The 19,701-nt window shown below is 46.6% G+C and overlaps 1 protein-coding gene across 3 annotated transcripts in view; it reads left to right on the top strand.

The window, feature by feature from the left end:
* Positions 1 to 19,701, top strand: part of Gtf3c4 (general transcription factor IIIC subunit 4) — a 23,495-nt gene that overhangs the window by 429 nt on the left and 3,365 nt on the right. The window contains exons 1-5 of one of the 3 annotated variants that reach the window (XM_004640432.2): positions 10 to 501; positions 766 to 1,154; positions 7,531 to 9,348; positions 13,851 to 13,981; positions 18,204 to 18,292. In XM_004640432.2, coding sequence (XP_004640489.1) covers positions 810 to 1,154; positions 7,531 to 9,348; positions 13,851 to 13,981; positions 18,204 to 18,292 — 2,383 coding nt within the window. In that variant the 5' untranslated portion in view covers positions 10 to 501; positions 766 to 809. Of the gene's footprint in view, positions 1 to 9; positions 502 to 765; positions 1,155 to 7,030; positions 7,047 to 7,530; positions 9,349 to 13,850; positions 13,982 to 18,203; positions 18,293 to 19,701 lie in introns of those variants that run through there. The other 2 variants (XM_023700502.1, XM_023700501.1) reach the window with 2 other exon arrangements.

Here is a 19,701-nt window from a genome sequence, read left to right as displayed (position 1 = left end):
GCCGGCCGCCAGCCGCCCGGGACGCTCCGGCCTGCGGCTCGGTGGGGCGCCCCGCTCGCGTCCCCGGCGGCGGGGAGTAGTCTCGGCCAGGCGCCCTCCGCACACAGGCGCTTTCGGGACGCCCCCGCTTGAGGAGACGAGGCCGCGCGCTCCCCGCGACGCTTGCCGCTCTGCCGCCGCGTGTCTCTCCAGCACTTCAGCAGCTCGCGCCGCTCCTGCTCGGCGAAGGTCCCTGAAATCGACTGGGGTTGGTCGCCGGGAGAAGGAGTCCGCGAGGCTCGCCCGCCCGCCGCGGAGGCCGGGCGCCCCAGTTAGGCCCGCCCCGGAGGCGCGTTTTCTAGACAGGCAGTGCCGTGGCCACCTGGCAGGGCGGTGTCGCCTGGCGACGGCCGGGTCCTTCCTGGCTCTGCGGCGCTGCGGGCCTGAGGGGAGAAAACCGCGGGCGGAGTGCGCGGGGGGTGGCGGCCGCGGCGCTGAGAGGTGCCCCTGGGCGGCGGCGGCGGCGGCGGCGGGGGGAAGCGGGCGCCGGGCCGACCCCGCCGACCCCCGCGGAATCCGCGGGTCCGGGAGCCCCGGAAACCCGGCGCCTTAATGCAATAAACAGGAAATCGCGGGGATGATCTGGGTTCCGGGGGAAGTGGAATTATTTTTTACCAGCGAAGAGATCAACTTCCACATCCGGTGGTAAGCGGGCCCCACACAGACCCGCACTGACCTGGAAAAGCTTCGGGAGCGGCGGCGGCGGCGGGGCGGCGGCGGCGGCGGGGGGACCGGGCCCGCCCCGGAGCCGAGCTCTGCGCGGGGGAGAGATGCACGCGGCGGACAAGGCCCGGGTGGGGCCTGCGGCCGACGGGCCCGCTCCGCCCGCGGAGGAGGAGGGCGAGGGGGGCGGGAAGGAGCCGGAGGCGGCCGCGGCCCCCAGGCCCAGCGCCGCGTTCCGCCTCATGGTGACCCGGCGGGAGCCGGCCGTGAAGCTGCAGTACGCGGTGAGCGGCCTGGAGCCGCTGGCCTGGTCGGAGGACCACCGCGTGTCGGTGTCCACAGCCCGCAGCATCGCCGTGCTGGAGCTCATCTGCGACGTGCACAACCCGGGCCAGGACCTGGTCATCCACCGCACCTCGGTGCCCGCCCCGCTCAGCAGCTGCCTCCTCAAAGTAAGTCCGCCGCGGGCCGCGGGCCCGGGGTCTCCTGCGGCCCCTCGCCCGCGCGCGGCAGCACCTGGGTGGGGGTCCCCCCAGCACCCCGCGCGGCGAGGCCGTGCGCGGCAGCTTCAAAACAAACAAAAAGCCTCGCAGCTGTGCAGGCCGGCCCGCTCGCTCGCGGTGCTGTCCGAGACTCCACCCCCTGTTGACCCAACCTGGGGACTGCCGCCGGCGTCGTCGCTCCTTTTGTGTGGGCCTGCGCCCGGAGGCCTAACTTGGCTGGCTTTTTGTCCCTTGTACCCTTCCCTCGCGTCTCTCTCGCTTGGGAGAAGGAACCCAGCGCTTTTATTGTTCTACCTGTTTCAGCGGTTTTATTGTGATGACCCTCGTGCTTCACCTTGGGGGAGAGGTAAATAATAGCTCGTGGGTTTGTTTTTTTAGCTTTTCTTCACCAGCTGAACGTCTTTGAGATGTAAAAAGAAAGGTGAAGCCTCTGGACCCAAGTGTAAATTTCAGCCTCCAAGTCCAAGGTCTTTGTGAATTTCAGACCTTGAGCCTCCGGGGCTCAAATTTTCTAACCTTAGAACTTTAGTGTGAAGTTTCGCTGGTTTAATGTAATTTTCAAGTTCAGTTTTTAAAAAGTGGTAAGATATAGCATTGCTTTTAGAAAACTTCCTATCCTTTGCAGATGTTTATGGGCATGGTATGTGATATGTCAGTGTGTGTGAATGCGTTGGTGCTCGTCTTGGTTTTTGGGAATAAAACCGAAGTACAGAACAGTCTTTGATCAAAAAGCTTATATTCTTTGATAAGTCACGAACAAGTTATGAGGCAGTGATAAGTAGGTGCTGTAAAGATAAGTATTCACATACCTTTTTTTTTGTTGTTGTTGTTTTGTTTTTTTCGGAACCAGGGATTGAACTCAGGCCCTTGCACTTGCCAGGGAAGCGCTTATTCCGCTGAGCCATCTCCCTGGCCCCTCACATACCGTTTTTCTGAGCTCTTAACTCTGGACAGCTATTGTGAGTTGCTAATCACGGGCGCTGATCACCCTCATCACTTGTATCATATTGGCAGTTCTAGTTTCAAACACAGTTTGATGCTGGATTAAGAAATTGGGAAATTTGTATGACTAAGATTTTAAAAAATTATTTAATTACTTTGTTGTTACTGAGAATCAAACTGACAACCTCAAGCCTGCCAGGCAGAGGTTGTCACTGGACTGTATCCGTGCACCCACCCCAGCTATTCCTGAAGAAGATATGAACGAATTGGCTCGAAATCGGGTAGACAGGTGCTGGCATTGCTGTGAATTGAGACATGTTCAAGGTGTAGGGCAGAAGAGGGTGTTTTAAAAAGGTGTACACACCCCCACTAAGTGGGGTATCTTCTATTGAAAATGAACTATTTCCTTTGATGTTCATATGCACATCAATGTAAAAATAGTTATGTAACAGTAAGTCACAGCTGGGCATGGTTGTGCAGACCTGCAGTCCTAGCTCTTGGGAAGCTGAGGCAGGAAGACCACTGTGAGTTTGAGACCTGCCTGGCCCACGTGGAGAATTCAAGAGCAGCCTGAACTACATAGTGACTTTGTTATACTGGATACTGAGCTGTATCCAATTCCAAATTGTTTGTGTACCTTATTGGATTTTACATTGTTGCTAGGCACCTGCAGAAGTGTTATCTCCATCTGCTCTGCCCTCAGGAAGCTTACTGTCCACAAACTTCAAAGGGGCATTCGATTTTTCAGATTCTTGCTGGAAGCTTAACTCAGTGAAGTTAGCGATTAATTGGTAGCACAATGGTGCAGTTAAATGATAGGTTTCAGGCAGGCCTCTGGGAACTATACTTTCTGTGGTAATGCTCCTCAGGCATCTGAATTTTTGTTGTAATTTGTTAACTAGTTTTGTGATAGGTAGAGTTGGAGGTGATGCAGCTGGATGATTCAAGCATATTAATGTGTGTTAGACATCACTGCATAAAATTAACAGGTTCCCTTCTGGTCACAATCTGCTATTCTCCATCTTGTCACAAATTCTTCCTGCAGTGAATGGGATTGAGAGTTGCCAGAGCTTTTATTTTATCCTCTGTTGCTGCTTTGGGTTACAAAAGTAAGTTTACTTTTGTCTCTATAATAGCTTTTATTTGTAATAATTTTCATCTAGTCTAAAGATTATTGCATATTTACAGGACTTTAGGATTTGGTGATCACCCCCCCCCCCCCAGCCTGCTCTGATGGCAGGGCTGGTGGGTATGTGGTGCTGGGGATTGAACCATGGTCCCCTGCACCTATCTAAGCTTGCCTAAGTAGGTGTTTTAAGACTGTCGAGCCATCTCACTGGCCCCCCACTGAACAATTTTTATTTACCCTTCAATTGATATACCACTTTATATCTAGTCGGCATTTTAGGTACATGTATTAGGTGTTACTAATGATTACTTAATCCTCAGAATATTATATTACATTGAGCACTTTGCATATTCTGACTTACTTGACCTTCTTAATTCAGCGAGACATGTATTGCCATTCTCTGATATAAATGAGGCCAGAAAGTGTAAGTAGTTTGCACACAAGTCATGGAGCGAGTATGTAATAGTCATTTGAACCCAGGTAAACTGGCATCATAATACAGATTTTCAGTTATGACGCTTCGTTATTTCTTGTTTTGAATTACATCTCCCCATACAGAGCTCAGGATTTACTTTTTATTACCTTGCTAGTCACCTGTGCCTTGTTTAGGTGGAACTTCCAGTCTGTGTTCAAGTAGGTCTATACTGTAGCCATGAGACTCCCTTAAATGCCTTTTCAGAAATCAAGATAAGCTGTCTAAAACACCACTTCTAGAATATTCTTTTCTTTTTTTTTTTTTTTTTGCGGAACTGGGGATTGAACTCAGCCCTTGTGCTTGGCAGGCAAGCGCTTATTCCACTGAGCCATCTCCCCAGCCCTTTGTAATTTTTTTTTTTTTTTAAGAATATTCTTTAAAATCATCAAGGGCAACAATTTCCCAAAAAGTTGCACTTAACAGGTTTTTTTTTTTGCCAACTCTGATATTAAAAGTGTTCACAGGGATTTTGAATATACCTCAGTGGCGTAAGTGCCTGACTGGCAAATGCAAGGGCCAGAGTTTGATCTTCAGTACCACAAAAGAAAAAAATCAAAACAACAGCAAAAACCAACTGATATTCTAAAAGTCCTTACAGAAATCCCCAGCCAAGGCATTTTGTGTGTTTCTGTGACTTTTCTAGGAAGAACAAAGTATAATGTCATTTCCTAAACTTAAAGTATTAATTTAGGAGAGTAGTGTTTTGTGAGTTATTTTAGGAGAATTTAACTGACTGAATAACTTGGAGATTAACTTTGTATCCACATTTCATTTTATATGCCTGTTATGATACCAGACAGGGTTAGCAGAGGTTAGTCCAGTTATCCTTGGCTAATTCCTCATGATCACTGTTGCCTCATGCATAGTTCATGTGTTACTCTGTTGAATTTTATTGCTATTTAGGCTGAAGAATCTGTGTTCTGCTTTTACAGTGCTAGGGATGGAGACAGAGCCTTTGCATGGAGCTGCATCCTAGGCCTTTTTTCTGGGGTGAGGGCAAGGCCTCACAAGCTGATAAAGTATTTTTTCCACTCTGGCTTTCTGACTTATCTCTAGTTGCTTAAGCTTGCTTGCTTGCTTTTAATGTATTTGGTTGTTACAGGGTCTCACCGTTTACAGGGTCTCAGACTCTGTGGCCAACTCAGCCCGCCCTGGGGACAGGGCTGGTGTGGCATGTGGTGCTGGGGATCAAACAGCGGGTCCCTGTGCTTGCCTAAGCTTGCCTAAGTAGGCACTTCAGTCTGCTGAGCTATCTTACTGGCCCCTGTCTAAGCTTTCTTTAAATGTAGTTAGTGGTTTTGAGTTAACATTTTTCCAGGTTCTGTGTCCTGGAATGTAATGCACTGAGTTTAAACTTGTTTAAAAGAACGTTGTTTTGTTTTGTTTTTTTTAAATCCTTGTATGAGCATGCATGCCTTATGCTTCAATTGCACTTTAATTGTACTATATGCTTTCCAATTTGAAAATAAACTATTAAAAAGGAGATTGATGCTAAAAATGGAAGATTTTGCTTTTTTTCCCCTTTGTTTTAAACATTAATGACAGCAGATCAAGCAGGAACAAGTCCTCTTGCTACCACATAACAAATCATCATTTAGTTGCCCTCTGCGCTTTTAACTTTCCCAGCTATTTTTCTATGGCTGTGCATCTTTTTTTTTTTTTTTTAAGTCACTGTGTCTCCCTCTCCTTCCATATCTTAAAATCTTTTTTTAAAAAATTTTATGTGTGTGTGTGTGTGTGTGTGTGTGTGTGGCCAGCTCAGCCCACCAGGGGGCGGGGCTGGCTGGCATGTGGTACTGGGGTTTGAACCGCAGTCCCTGTGCTTTGAACCGCAGTCCCTGTGCTTTGCTAAGCTTGTTCTAAATAGGTGCTTTAGACCACTGAGCCATCTCACCAGCCAATTAAAATCTTTTTAAAGGACTCACTCTCACACAGCCAGGTGCAGTGATTTGTGATGGACCTGGAGGAGGGAGATGATTGCAAGTTAGAATGACCTCAGGGCTTTGTAGAGAGGATTAGGTCTGCTAGGGTGGATGTGATTTTTTTTTTTAAATTTTAAGGAAGGGTCTATGGGGTGTTCAGGGCGTTCTCACTACTAGATCAGACTTAGTGATCCACCACCTATTTACAGCCTCCCACGAGCTGGGATTACAAGCACTTGTCAGCTTGCCCAGTCTCCATTGCCAGCTCAGTGTACCCTGGGGGCGGGGTCTGGTATGAAGGCCCAGGAATCAATAGGGCAGATGAGATTTAAACAACCAAAGGACCAGGAGAAGCAAGGGTGGGAATGTTAGAAACTGGAAATTGAGCTGTCGGATTGGCACTGTCTTGCTCTGCTGCAGTGTCCAGTCTTTGGCTTGCCACACTGTAGAAGGGAGAATTGTTTTGGACTGCATAAGATTGTTTCATGAAGTAATACAATCAGCCAAATTTATTTTTTAAATTTTTTTTAAAGAAGTGTGTGTGTGTGTGTGTGTGTGTGTGGCCAGCTCAGCCCACCAGGGGGCAGGGCTGGCTGGCATGTGGTGCTGGGGATTGAACCGCCTCCGCGGTCCCTGTACTTTGCTAAGCTTGTTCTAAGTAGGTGCTTTAGACCACTGAGCCATCTCACCAGCCCAATCAGCCAAATTTAATAATTAACCAAAGTATGTAGGTCTCTATAGTCTTTACAGGCCCATATTTATGTACGTTGAAATGATAGTATCAGTAATCACTGTTCTATTCACTGGCTTGCATAAGCACATTTAAATCTGCACATGTGGGTTACTATTCCACTAGCTGTGTGGCAGACAAAGGAAGCAGCAGTTAATACTGTACCACCCCTTCTTTTATACAGCATTTCATTTTTACCCATAGACCATGTTTGAGCACTGTGCAGTTGACTTGTGAAAAATATCATCCCCCCACTCCAAGAATCACATCATAATGTTAAAGGTGTACAGCCCAGAGGGCCAGCTGCCCAGCTGCCCAGGGCTACATGTGGCCTGCAGCTGTGCATTGGGCATGGCTGCCTGAAAGTAGCAGTAGACAAAATGGTGCTGGATCTGTGTCGTTTGTAATGAGATCGCACAATAAAAAACCTAAGGCTAACATTTGTATTGCAAAGGTATTGTAAAAATCTTGTTGTATTAAAGATGAATACAGGTACACATTTTCCTAAGTTTTTAATGCCGTTACGTCATGACTAGCTTACTCTTTATTTATTTTTAATGTATTTGATATAGGGTCTCGCTATGCAGCTCGGACTCACAGTGATCCTCCTATTTTCAGCCTCCCCAGTGCTGATATTACAGGTGTAAGCCACTACTCTGGGGCCAGGCTGGCGTGGCATGTGGTACCAGGGGATTGAACTGCGGTCTGTACATCTGCCTAAGCAGGTGCTTTAGACTGATTAGCTGTCTTGCCAGCTCCTAGCTCACTCTTAAAGAGTCAGCTACATCTCTGTTGGGTATGTCAGGTCTAATTAAAGGCGGGAGCCAAGAGATGGATACTGACAACATTTATTCTAATCCTTTAAGAAACTGCTGTTATCTTGTATAAATATTCGCTTAGTCTTTAGACTTGCAGTCAGTGTTTTAAATGTATGCCACAATAAAAATTAATGAGTGATATAAAATTATTATATATGAATTGGTTAATGCAGGTGGATATGTATCTTATCTCTCTTTTTTTGGGTGGAACTGAGGATTGAACTCAGGCCCTTATGCTTGCCAGGGAAGTGCTTATTCTACTGAGCCATCTCCCCGGCCACTATCTTATCCTTTTTGTGTCATTTCCAGGTTGGCTCAAAAACCGAAGTTGCAGAGTGCAAGGAGAAATTCGCCGCCTCTAAAGACCCTACTGTCAGCCAGACTTTCATGCTGGACAGGATGTTCAACCCTGAGGGAAAGGCCCTGCCCTCAATGCGAGGCTTCAAGTACACCAGCTGGTCTCCAATGGGTTGCGATGCGAATGGCAGGTGCCTCTTGGCTGCCCTGACCATGGACAATCGCCTGACTGTGCAGGTGAACCTTAACAGACTCCAGTGGGTCCAGTTGGCAGATCTGACTGAGATTTATGGCGAGCACCTATATGAAACTAGTTTCAGGCTTTCTAAAAATGAGGCTCCAGGGGGGAACCTCGGGGATTTTGCTGAGTTTCAGAGGAGACACAGCATGCAGACCCCAGTCAGGATGGAGTGGTCGAGCATCTGTACCACTCAGCAGGTTAAGCACAACAATGAATGCCGGGACGTGGGCAGTGTGCTCTTGGCTGTCCTCTTTGAAAATGGGAATATTGCCGTGTGGCAGTTTCAGCTGCCATTTGTAGGGAGGGAGTCCATCTCTTCATGCAACACAATCGAATCAGGGATCAGCTCGCCTAGTGTCCTGTTTTGGTGGGAATATGAGCACAGCAACCGGAAAATGAGCGGCCTCATTGTTGGGAGTGCTTTTGGGCCTGTGAAGATCCTGCCCGTCAACCTCAAGGCTGTCAAAGGCTACTACACACTGCGGGAGCCTGTTGTCTTGTGGAAGGAGATGGACCAGTTGCCTGTGCACAGCATCAAATGTGTGTCGCTTTACCACCCTTACCAGAAGTGCAGCTGCAGCTTAGTGGTGGCTGCCAGGGGCTCCTACGTGTTCTGGTGTCTTTTGCTCAGCTCCAGGGCAGGCCTGAATGTTCATAATTCCCATGTCACAGGCCTTCACTCGCTGCCCATTGTCTCCATGACTGCAGACAAACAGAATGGGACAGTGTATACTTGTTCCAGCGATGGGAAGGTGAGGCAGCTGATTCCCATCTTCACAGACGTGGCATTAAAGTTTGAGCACCAGCTGATTAAGCTCTCAGATGTATTTGGCTCGGTGAGGACTCACGGGATCGCAGTGAGCCCCTGTGGTGCGTACCTGGCCATCATCACTACAGAGGGCATGGTAAACGGCCTCCACCCTGTGAACAAAAACTACCAGGTCCAGTTTGTCACTCTCAAAACCTTTGAAGAAGCAGCTGCTCAGCTCTTGGAATCTTCTGTTCAAAATCTCTTTAAGCAGGTCGATTTAATAGACCTGGTACGCTGGAAGATTTTAAAAGATAAACACATTCCTCAGTTTTTACATGAAGCTCTGGAAAAGAAGATTGAAAGCAGCGGGGTCACCTATTTTTGGCGCTTCAAACTTTTCCTCCTGAGGATTTTGTACCAGTCAATGCAAAAATCCCCTTCAGAAGTTTTGTGGAAACCCTCCCATGAGGACTCAAAAATCCTGCTGGTTGACTCTCCTGGGACGGGCAATGCTGAGGATGAGCAGCAGGAGGAGGGCGCTTCCTCCAAACAGGTGAGCAAGCAAGAGAGGGGCAAGGAAGGCGAGGCGGAGGAGCCAGCGGATGACTCCCTGCCCCCCGCAGGAGACTCAGGGAGCCAGGAGCCAATGGAGGAGAAGCTCCTGGAGATCCAAGGGAAGATCGAGGCCGTGGAGATGCACCTGACGAGGGAACACATGAAGCGCGTCCTGGGTGAGGTGTACCTGCACACCTGGATTACGGAGAACACCAGCATCCCCACTCGCGGGCTCTGCAACTTCCTGATGTCGGATGACGAGTATGACGACAGGACCGCGCGGGTAGGTGTTCTTAGGTAACAGCTGCTGCAGCCAGAAAGCCTGCTTTCACAGCACCCAGGGGCGAGATTTAGTTTCTAAGGCTCAGCTTTTGAGTTGACCTTTTTTATTCCCCCCATAATTTTATCAAGAAACAAATAGTAATGAGACAGTTTCAAACCAAATTGGTAGGACAGTTTCAATAATTAACACATTGCATACATTCTTCCTAGTGGTTAATTGCTGTACAAGATGCGGACACGATATCCTATTTACAAACACTATTAGAACAAATTTGAGTTGACTTTTTGTTTGTTTTTGAGACAGGATCCTACTATGTAGCCCAGGCTGGCTTTGAACTCGTGTTCTTCCCGCCTCAGCCTCCCAAGTGCTGGGATCACAGGTGTGTGCCACCACACCTGCCTCGTGGGCATTTTTAAAGTAATTGAGAGGCATGAGTTGCAGGGGAATAAATAGGATATAGGGATTGGTGCAGAGGACTCCTTGGTAGCACAGAAAATGTCCTGATACAGCCTCTCATGTGGGGCTTGACTGGTAAAGTAAGGCTTTCCAGATGGCATTTCCAAGCTGTAGATGAGCTTGAGGAGGCTGCACTTCCTAAGCAGAATAGCTTGAGGTGGGCACTTTATTTAGTGGAAATACCACACTTTACACATACTCCTCATCCTGTTGTACAGGAGTTTCTTGTTGGGCAGGGAGGGGAGTAGTTTTCTGTTTAGGATTTGAGTTCTGATTTTGGTCAAGAAGAGTTTATAGGGCTAGAGAGATGGCTCAGTGGAAAAAGTGCTTCCCTGGCAAGCACAGGGGCCTGAGTTCAATTCCCCAGTTCCACCAAAAAAAAAAAAAAAAAGTTTACAAGCAGGGTGTGGTGGCACAGGCATGTAACCCCAACACTGGGAGGCCAAGGCAGGAGGATCACAAGCCTGGGCAACCTAGCAATTAAACATGACCATGCCTCCAAAAAAAAAAAAAAAAAAAAAAAAAAAGGTGAGAGATATAGCTTAGTGTGTAGGCCCTGGGCTCAACCCCCAGCACAGAAAGAAAAAAAAATTTTAAAAATAAGAGCTGATAAAGGAAACAAATTATTCATGTCAGCTTTTTACAAAAACTGGGCATTGTCTTTATTTTTGTAGTGAAACAGTCTTACAGTATTCAATGTATCCATGGAATCCAAGGTCCCTGAGAGACCACTAGAGTCCCCAGCCTGGGGAATATGCACGCTCCACTGCTCCGCAAGGTTCCCAGTGTTCATTACTATTCTTAGGGCTCTGAAATTTGCTACAAAGAAGAGACTGTTACCTTTGTCACCCAGACTTCTTGATCAGGAATGTTCTGCAAATTGAGTTGCTAAGATCCTGAACTGAAATAGTGAAAACCACAAAAGCCCTCCTTTTTACTCTGAGGATTGATAACTATTACCTAATACTTTATTCAGAATATTAATTGAAATAGTAAATTCAAATATCTTTCTCCCTAGTGTGTGCCTTTCTTGTTGGAAAGTGTGTTTGTATACCCCTGGAATTATTGCCTGAGATGGTAGTCTAGGGTTCTTTGTTTTCATTTATGTATTTGGTACAGGGTCTCACTACACAGCTCCGACTCCTAGTGATCCTTCTGTTTTCATCCTCCCCAGTGCTGGGAGTGCTGGGATTGCAGGCATGCACCACCACACCCACACTTGGTCACAGGCTCAGTGGTGTGGCATGTGAGACTAGGGATCAAACCCTGGTCCCTGTGCTTGCCAAAGCAGGCTCTTAGTCCGCTCGGCTATCTCACCGGCCCCGGTGGTTAGGTTTTGGTTGTTGCTTTTTTGAGAGCTGTGTAGTCCAGGAGGGCTGAGGTTGCAGCTGTGCATCATCCTGGCTGGTTTAAAAGTCACCTTTGAAAGATGGTTTCCTTGTATTATCAGTTCTTTGGAGGAGCACGGTGTTGTGGTCTTCTGTGTCATGAGACCATTTAGGATTATTGTAAGTCTATGAGGTAATAGCAGTAATATTCTGGAAAGTAACAGACGTTCTTACTGGTTTTGAGTTTTAGTCTGGGTGCTTTATACGTTTGAAAACTGTTTAATATGGCTGTGTGACTCAGCAGAGCCAGTTTAAAAAATAAGATTGCATCCTGTCCTTGAGCTACTGACATCTGATTGGAGACAACTCATTTTATGTCGAGAGCTCTTTACATGCATGTGGTGAAGACCTTTCTTTTTTTTTGGCGGAACCGGGGACTGAACTCAGGCCCTTGCGCTTCCCGGGGAAGCGCTTATTCCACTAAGTCATCTCCACAGCCCGTGAGGACCTTTTTTAAGCTGGGATGTTGATTTACTAGGACAGTAGTTATAAATGATTTTGCAGCTCTCTGCATGGCATGCTAGTGTAATTTCACTTCTTTTTTTACCTAAAATAAAATTTGGGGCAGTATTTTCTCTTAACTGCTCTAACCTACTTACACTGCGGTATTAACATGATATAACATATGTTTATGTGTTTTGTTTGTGTGTTTGTGTTTATACTTTGTATGGTTTTGTTTTTTTGCTCCGAATGCCCTCAGGCGTGGTTTGGCTGGCTGGAGTGTTGTGGGAGTCGAACTCCAGCAACCTGAGGCTCACAGCTTTGTGGAAGCAGCCACTTAAAGAACTGAGCTAGGGCCAGGCCCCCCTGTACTTTGTATGTATGTTTAAAAAATTAAGCCAAACAGCTGGACTGCATAGTCAGGGCTAATGGCAGCAAAGAGAAGCAACTCTTATGTGACACTTGGGTACATTTCTTGCAGAGGAGTTTTGAGATGGTATTGTCATAGTGCCACCATCAGAATATTGGGTCTCTGGAAAAGATGAGAGATGATGATTGTCCTTGTGAGGAGCCCTCTATAAGGACTTTTTGTTTTATTTTGTTTTTTGTTGTTTTTTTGGTCAGCTCAGACCACCCTGAGGGTGGGACTGGCATGGCATGTGGTGCCAGGTATCGAACCATGGTCCCCTGCCCCTTTCTAAGCTTGCCTAAGCAGGTGCTTTAGACCGGTGGGCTATCTTGCCAGACCACTTTTTGTTTTGTTTGTTTTTTATGGTGCTTGGGGTCAAACCCAAAGCCTTGAGGGTGTTAGGCAAGTACTCTACCACTGAGCAACACCATGACCCAAATTCCAGAGGCTAAAAAAATCAAAAAGGCCAAAAGTTAGTAGAATTTATATTTGTAAAACACATGCATATTGAGTAAGTAAGGTGGATGGCTCCCCAACTTCTAAGCCACTGCAAAACTTTAGAACTAAGTGAACTAATTTTAGTGAGTTAATCCAAATCTTGTGGGATCTTCCCTAAGAGGTTAAGCATAAATGGATTCAAAACTTGGAAGGACACCATCTGAAAATAAACCTCCCAGGCCTCCCAATATGAGTCAAGGTGGTATTTGGGTTTTTTTCAGCAGAATAGTGAAATAGGTGTTTTTCAGACTTAAGCAGAGAAAAGCACAGCTGAAGTAGGGGCAAGGCCTAGAACCTGTGTCATTGCCTATCTGAGAGCCACCTTGCCTACCCGGGTGGGTCAAGCTGTGCCTCTGCAGTGGGGTCCACAGCCCAGGAACAGACTACTGAGCTGTGTCATTGTCACAGGTCATTGAGTCACCAGAGGGAGAAATTATTTTTTCATTCTTTATTATTTACTTTGTGAGTGTTTCTTTAAAACTGGATGTTGTACAGTGCCACAGTTAGCAATATTGCAATAATATTTTGTTTATAGTGATTATGAATTTCTTCCTTTGAGAAAAAACATTGTAAGTAATAAGTGCTAGGGCTTGCAGGTTAGCTCAGTTGTTTAAGCGCTTGCTCCAGCAAACCCAATCAGGCTCCAGGGACTGTGATTTGATCCAGTTCCATGTCCTTTACCAGGCCTGCCCTTGAGGCAGACTGAGCCAGCTCCGTCCCCCCTCCCCCCAAAAAAAACCTTCAAATAGCTAGCTCAGCTATTTAAACTCAGGTGTTGGGGCTGGGGTTCCCTGGCCTGCTGTGCAGGCTCATCCCTGGGGTATGCTGAGATGCTGCTTGAGACTGGGTGTGGTGATATGCACTTGTAATCCCAGCTCTTGGGAGGCTGTGTAAACAGGAGAATCACCAAGTCCGATCTAGTAGTGAGACCCTGAACACCCTGTAGACCCTTCCCTAAAATACAAAAAAAATTTTTCTCTCAGTAGTTCAAGTTCACCGTCCTACCCCTGGTCCCTGAATGCTTGCTTTTTTTTTTTTTTTTTGGCGGTACTGGGGATTGAACTCATGACCTTGAACTTGCCAAGCAAGCACTTAGCCCACTGAGCTATCTCCCCAGCCCCCTGAATGCATTTGTAACGTTCAGCTCATCCACGTAGGCTATGGGTTTGTAGCAAGCTGGGCCATGTGGAAGTAAATGCGTGTCTTCTGCCCCTGTCCAGCCCTGCTTGGTTTCTGTCTTGTCCTCGTGGGAGGCTTTGCTTTGAGAAGCCCTGGGCCGCCTCACCTTGCTGACTTCTGTGTCTCACCAGGTGCTGATTGGGCATATCTCCAAGAAGATGAACAAGCAGACTTTCCCCGAGCACTGTAGCTTGTGTAAGGAGATTTTGCCATTCACAGATCGCAAGCAGGCTGTCTGCTCCAACGGGCACATTTGGCTCCGGTAAGCCATCCTGAACCTCCTGCCCTTGCTCGCGCATCAGCTCCAGGGAGTGCACATGCTGCGGAGTGCGTGTCCCGGTGATGTGTCACCTATGCTGTACATTAGAGAAAAGCTGCTGCCTTGAAGCCTCATGGCTTTTCTTTATCACTCTGGCTAGAGCAAGACAACCTTTAAGGATAGATTTAAGGTCATGTACCACGGTGGTTGTGTTTACTTTGGTTACATTGTTTTCCTTTGAAGCAAATTTTTATATTAGTACAAAAATTGTATCTGTTGTAGTTAGTAGGCTTGTGTGTATACTTACTCATTTCCTTGTACATTGAGTTTCATCATAAGAGGTTTCGTCCCATTCCCCTTATCCCCTTAGTCTCACCTTAGAGGTAACCTTGGTGTGTCCTCACTTTACCAGACTTGTGAGTGGTTCCTCCCTGAGGCACTTGGTCACTTGCCCCCCAGAATGTGGTGCTCCTGGTCTTCCTGCTGAACCCTTCATTCCCTGCTGACCCTGCCTTTTTGGTGGCATGCTTGGACTGCACCAGTTTCTCCCCGATGGCCACATGGCATCGCTCATGAGCCTATGTCTCCCTGTAGTCCTGCATGTCTTAACTACTTGCTGCTGTTTCTGGCTGCTCCCAGGCCCTCCGCACTTAATCTAGCCCTTTCCCCACTTCCAACTCTTTGGCCTTACCCTGATGACTGTCTTACTGTTCAGCCTCCTCCATTCTTCCCTCTAGTTCATTCCCATTGTACTTGTGACTGTGATCCTATCTAGACTTTGTCAGCTCCTGTACCCCTCTGCTTGGAGCCCTCCAGTAGCTACCCACTTCTTTTTTTTTTTTTTTTTTTTTTTTTTTTTTTTTTGCGGAACCGGGGATTGAACTCAGATCCTTGTGTTTGCCAGTCAAGCACTTATCCTACTGAGCCATCTCCGTGGCCCCAGCCACCCACTTCTGATGGGTGAAAGCTAGTCTTCTCCCTGGCCTGCAAGGCTGTGTAGTGTGTGTGTATGTGGGGGGAGTCCCTTCTCTCCTTACCCTCACTCTAACCTCATCCATGTTTGTCCTCCTTGCTTGTGCATTGCTTGTGCATTCCAGGGGAGCTGGCCTTGCTCCTCAGGTTCTGAGGTCCCTCCAACTGCAGGATGCCCATGCTGGCTGATACTCCCTGAGTGCTCTTCTAGCAGGTGGCCCTTTAAAGGGCTTCCTCTGATGCCGCTTTCTCCCATATCGTCTAGTTACCTGATGTAACACCCTGCTGGCATCTCCCCTCCCAATGCTCTGCATCCCTCTCCCTTGCTTTATTTTCTCAACTTACTACCAGTTAGTACTTTTTTTGCCTTTTCTTTTTCTCCTTCCTCCAGAACAGGAAGTACATGAAGATAGGAACGTTTGGGTTTTGTTCACAGCTATTTTTAAAATAGTGTCAGAGGCATGGTATGTACTCCGTACAATTTTTAAATTTCTTTCAGCTGAAACGTGATTGCTATATGCATCATCATAAGCCAGTTATCTTTTATCAAGATATCATGGAACATTAGTACAAAGATCCCATTTTTTTTGTTTTATTACTGTTTTTATTTTTTAATGTATTTGGTTGTTGCAGAGTCTCACTATGCAGCTCAGACTTGTGGTTCTACTTTCAGCCTCCTCAACTCTGGGATTGCAGGTGTGGGCCACTATGCCTAGACTGTGGCCAGCTCAGCTCACTGGGGGTGGGGCAGGCGTGGCATGTGGTGCTGGAGATCGAACCATGCATGATCCTTGTGCTTGCCTATGCTTGCCAATGCAGGTGCTTTAGTCTGCTGAGCTATCTCACTGGCCCAAAGATCCCATTCTTTTGTTGTTTTTGTTTTGTTTTGTTTGTGGAACCAGGGATTAAACTCAGGTCCTTGCACTTGCCAGGCAAGTGCTTATTCCGCTGAGCTATCTTCCTGGCCCCGATCCTGTTCTTACTGACTGGAATTTTCCATGTGGATGCTCCATAATTTGTTTCCTTATTGATGAGTAGTTTTTTGTTTTTTTTTTTTTTTTTTTTCTTTTTCTAATATGACTGTTTAACCTTGTTTTAAGAAAGAAAACTAGGAAATGAGATTAGATTTTAGGTTTTTAATAAAGATAACATTTGTTGAATGCTATTGCCCTGCCAGGTACACACTGAGTAGTACACGCACACGTTTAGTGTCTGTCCTCATAATAGTAACTACACACAGAAGGTGCTGATTACTTGTGTTTTACAGATGCAACTGGAAGCTCAGGGACTCCAGGAGTTTTCCCAGAGCCAGGGATATAGCTCGGCAGTAGATTATTTGCCTCGCGTGCATGGGGTCCTTGGTTCAAACCCCAGCATGGCAAGAAGAAAGCAATTTCCCAAAGTCACACCAGTGCTTTGTGTCAGAGCTCTGAGCCTGGCATCGTGGCTACATAGTCCACGTGTGTGGCCACTCCATGCTAAGGTCTCCCCAATGGGTTTTTTGACAAAATTTTACCTCCATTTTGCTGGCTAAAATTAGTGCCCAAAATACCTTAGTGATTTCTTTGAGGATCGGTGTTTGCTGTGTCAGATGAGACCAGCGGCCCCAAGACTTTCACTGCCTGGAGTTCCTTCTCCTAGCCTTCCCCTTTTAGTGTCTTCAGCCCCTTAGCTGGAAACTGCAGCAGGGGAGTCTACCTGCGGGTCCTGGCTCATTGTGTCCCACCTGCCTTACCTGCCCAGTCCTGGTGCTGGGCATTTGGTGACACTCATTAAACGAACTGAATTGTGGACATTCATTGGTTTCACTTCTCTTTTTGCACCATTAACTTCTTTAGTAATCTTTGGGGTTACTTATGAGAATTGTCATGCCAGACAGTGTATGGAGACTGGTGACCCAGTTGGTAAAAAGAATTTGCCAGTAGACAAGGAACATGGGAAAGGCAAGAATATATCTAGATCATCGTGCACTCTGTCAAGAGGAACAGTAGGTGAGTTCCCAAAAGTAACAGTGCTGTCAGGGTGAGAGACGGTGATGAAAAGGCGGGGAAGAGTCACAGTGGGCGGATAGAGATACCTTCAGACTTTTCCAGGGTGGCCTGTTCCTTGTTCATCTTTTGGGAACACCTGTGTTATAACTAAAGTTGTGTATCAAAGTTGCTAATTCTCGAGGCCTCTTGATTAGGCCTTAGAAAAGGTTCTTTAGACTTAGATAAGAGTATCTGTTTGCTTTAACATGTTTGGGAAAGATATTACACACGGGGGAAGAAAGGATGGTTTTTGTATTGACTTTTATCTTGTGCTGTTTTTCAGTCCTCAGTGGTACAATGAGTCTTGACCATCTAATACATGCTGAGCTGAAGTATGTTTTCAAATAATGTTAGGTGCTGAGAATTTTAATCTTTTTGTCAGTATCAGAGTGACTTTCAGTGTAATACCTGATGGGGGATCAGGGGTAGCATGCTCACCCACCATGCACCAGGCCTTAGGTTCAGTCTCTCCACCACTGTCCAAGAAGGTCAGTGTAACAGAGGATCAGTTTTTTATTTTATTTGCCAGGGGGCAGGGCTGGCTGGCATGTGGTGCTGGGGGATTGAACCACAGTCCCAGTGCTTTGCTAAGCTTGTTCTAAGTAGGTGCTTTAGACCACTGAGCCATCTCACCAGCCCCCAGGATCAGTTTTTTAAATATGTATTAAGAGTTTGAAATGGGTAGTAGGGACAGGTCAAATTCTTTTTTTTAAAAAAAAATATTTGTTTGTTATAGTCTCGCTGTGCAGCTCGGACTCATAGTGATCCTCCTGCGTCAGCTTCCCCAGTGCTGGGATTGCAGGCATGCACCCCCATGCCTGGTTTTAGTGGCTGGCACGGAAACTCAGAGTTCTGTGCCTAGCACAGCATGCAGTATCAGGGATCAAACCCAGATTGTTGGGCTTGCCAGGCAGACATTTAGACTGCTGAGCTATCTCCCCAGCCCAAGGGACAGACCAAAATCTTTCCCTTGCTACCATCCCAAAAAAGAGGCTGTGTTGACTTTTGAGTTAGAAGCTGGTATCTCTTCACTTAGTAACATGACACAGCCACTCCCTACTAAGTGTGGACAGTGTGAGTTTGTCCTGGGTGGAAGGGTAGGTAGGAGCTGCTACTGCACTGAGTAATGCTTGGTACTGGAGTTACTCTTTCCCCCCACTGCTTTCCTGTGTCGACAGAGCCCCAGCAAGCCTCTCCCTTGACAGCATAATGTCTTCTTGCAGGTGCTTTCTGACCTACCAGTCCTGCCAGAGCTTGATCTACAGAAGGTGTTTGCTTCATGACAGCATTGCCCGGCATCCGGCTCCAGAAGGTAAGCGCTTCCCAGGCTGTGGGCAGGACCCAGCTCCACACTGGTGACCCTACTATGGGACGTGCCCTTGAGCCACTCTTCTGGTAGTCAGGCTGGCCTTCCTCCTGCTTGGTCTGCGTGATCTCTGCTGATAGCCCTGCTAACTAAGTGCACGTATCTTTCTGAGAGGACTGGGTGGAAATAAATGAGATCGTCCGGGCAGGCAGCGGTTAGAACTTAATGGCTGCGGGAATCACTTTTTGACCTGAGCTTCATTTCCTCACACTGACCACAAGCATCTAAGCTGACTGGATATAGTCCAAGAGCATCATTCCTCTTTGGGGAACATTCATGTTCTCCATGAACAGAAACAAAAGGTTTTGCACCTGAAGCTGTCTTTCATTTTTACTTCAGACTGCCTGAAGTTTTAATTCTCAGGTGTTACTTTGTTATGGGCTTATGTTCTTTCATTTTTTATTTTTTGTATTTTGGACAGAGTATACAGGGTCTCACTGTAGATCACACTCATAGTGATCCTCCTTTTTACTACCTCCAAAGCACTTCGATTACGGGCACGCCACCACGCCCAGTCTCAATCATGTCTCAGCCCTGCCCCAGGGGCAGGGCCCACACAGCGGCCCAGGGATGGAACACCCAGCCCCTGCATCTAAGCAGACACTTTAATCCACCCTTGGACTTGCGTTCTGATTGGTTCTGATTGAACTCTTTATTATGGAAACTGAAATCATAGAACTAAACTGAAAAACATAATGAACCTGTTTCCCCATCACTTAACTTTAGAGACGTGCAGCTTACAGCCTTTGGCTGCTGTCTCATCGACCCCTCCTTTTGTCCCTTTACCTTATTTTTAATTCCCTCTCTGGGAATTGAACCCAGGACCTTCACACTGAACTATATCCCTACCCTGTCTATCTACCTACCTACTTGCTACTTACATTTTGAGATCAGGTCTTAAGTTTCAAAATTGCCTAGTCTGGGCTCAAACTTTTCATCCTCCTACCTCAGCCTCCCAGAGGGCTAGGGTTATAGGCATCCACCCTACACCAAGTGTTGTGGATTTCCTTTGAAACATATTTTTGAGAACTCTTAAAATAGGCACTGCTATTGAGAATTGATATATTATTCAGGCAGGAAATCTGGAGATGATTGAAACTTAAAACCAACCCACTGATTTTTTTTTATTTTTTATTTTTTGACATCAGTTATTTTATTTTAAAGAAAAAAAAAATAAAAACAATGGTACAAAATCTCAAAACAAGATTTTAGGAGAGTAACAATGGTTAGTACATTGTATATTGTTACTGCCAAAGTAGATTCTCATATTACAAGATATAGGCAAGAAATAATAAATAAACAACATAGGTACAAACCTCTTTTTTAAAGTCAACAGAAAATGGAAATATACTTTT

This window comes from Octodon degus, unplaced genomic scaffold (assembly GCF_000260255.1).
Source record: "Octodon degus isolate 3935 unplaced genomic scaffold, OctDeg1.0 scaffold00123, whole genome shotgun sequence".
NCBI lineage: Eukaryota > Metazoa > Chordata > Mammalia > Rodentia > Octodontidae > Octodon > Octodon degus.
Note: the sequence above shows the minus strand (reverse complement) of the source record. Positions and strands in the feature narration are given on the sequence as shown.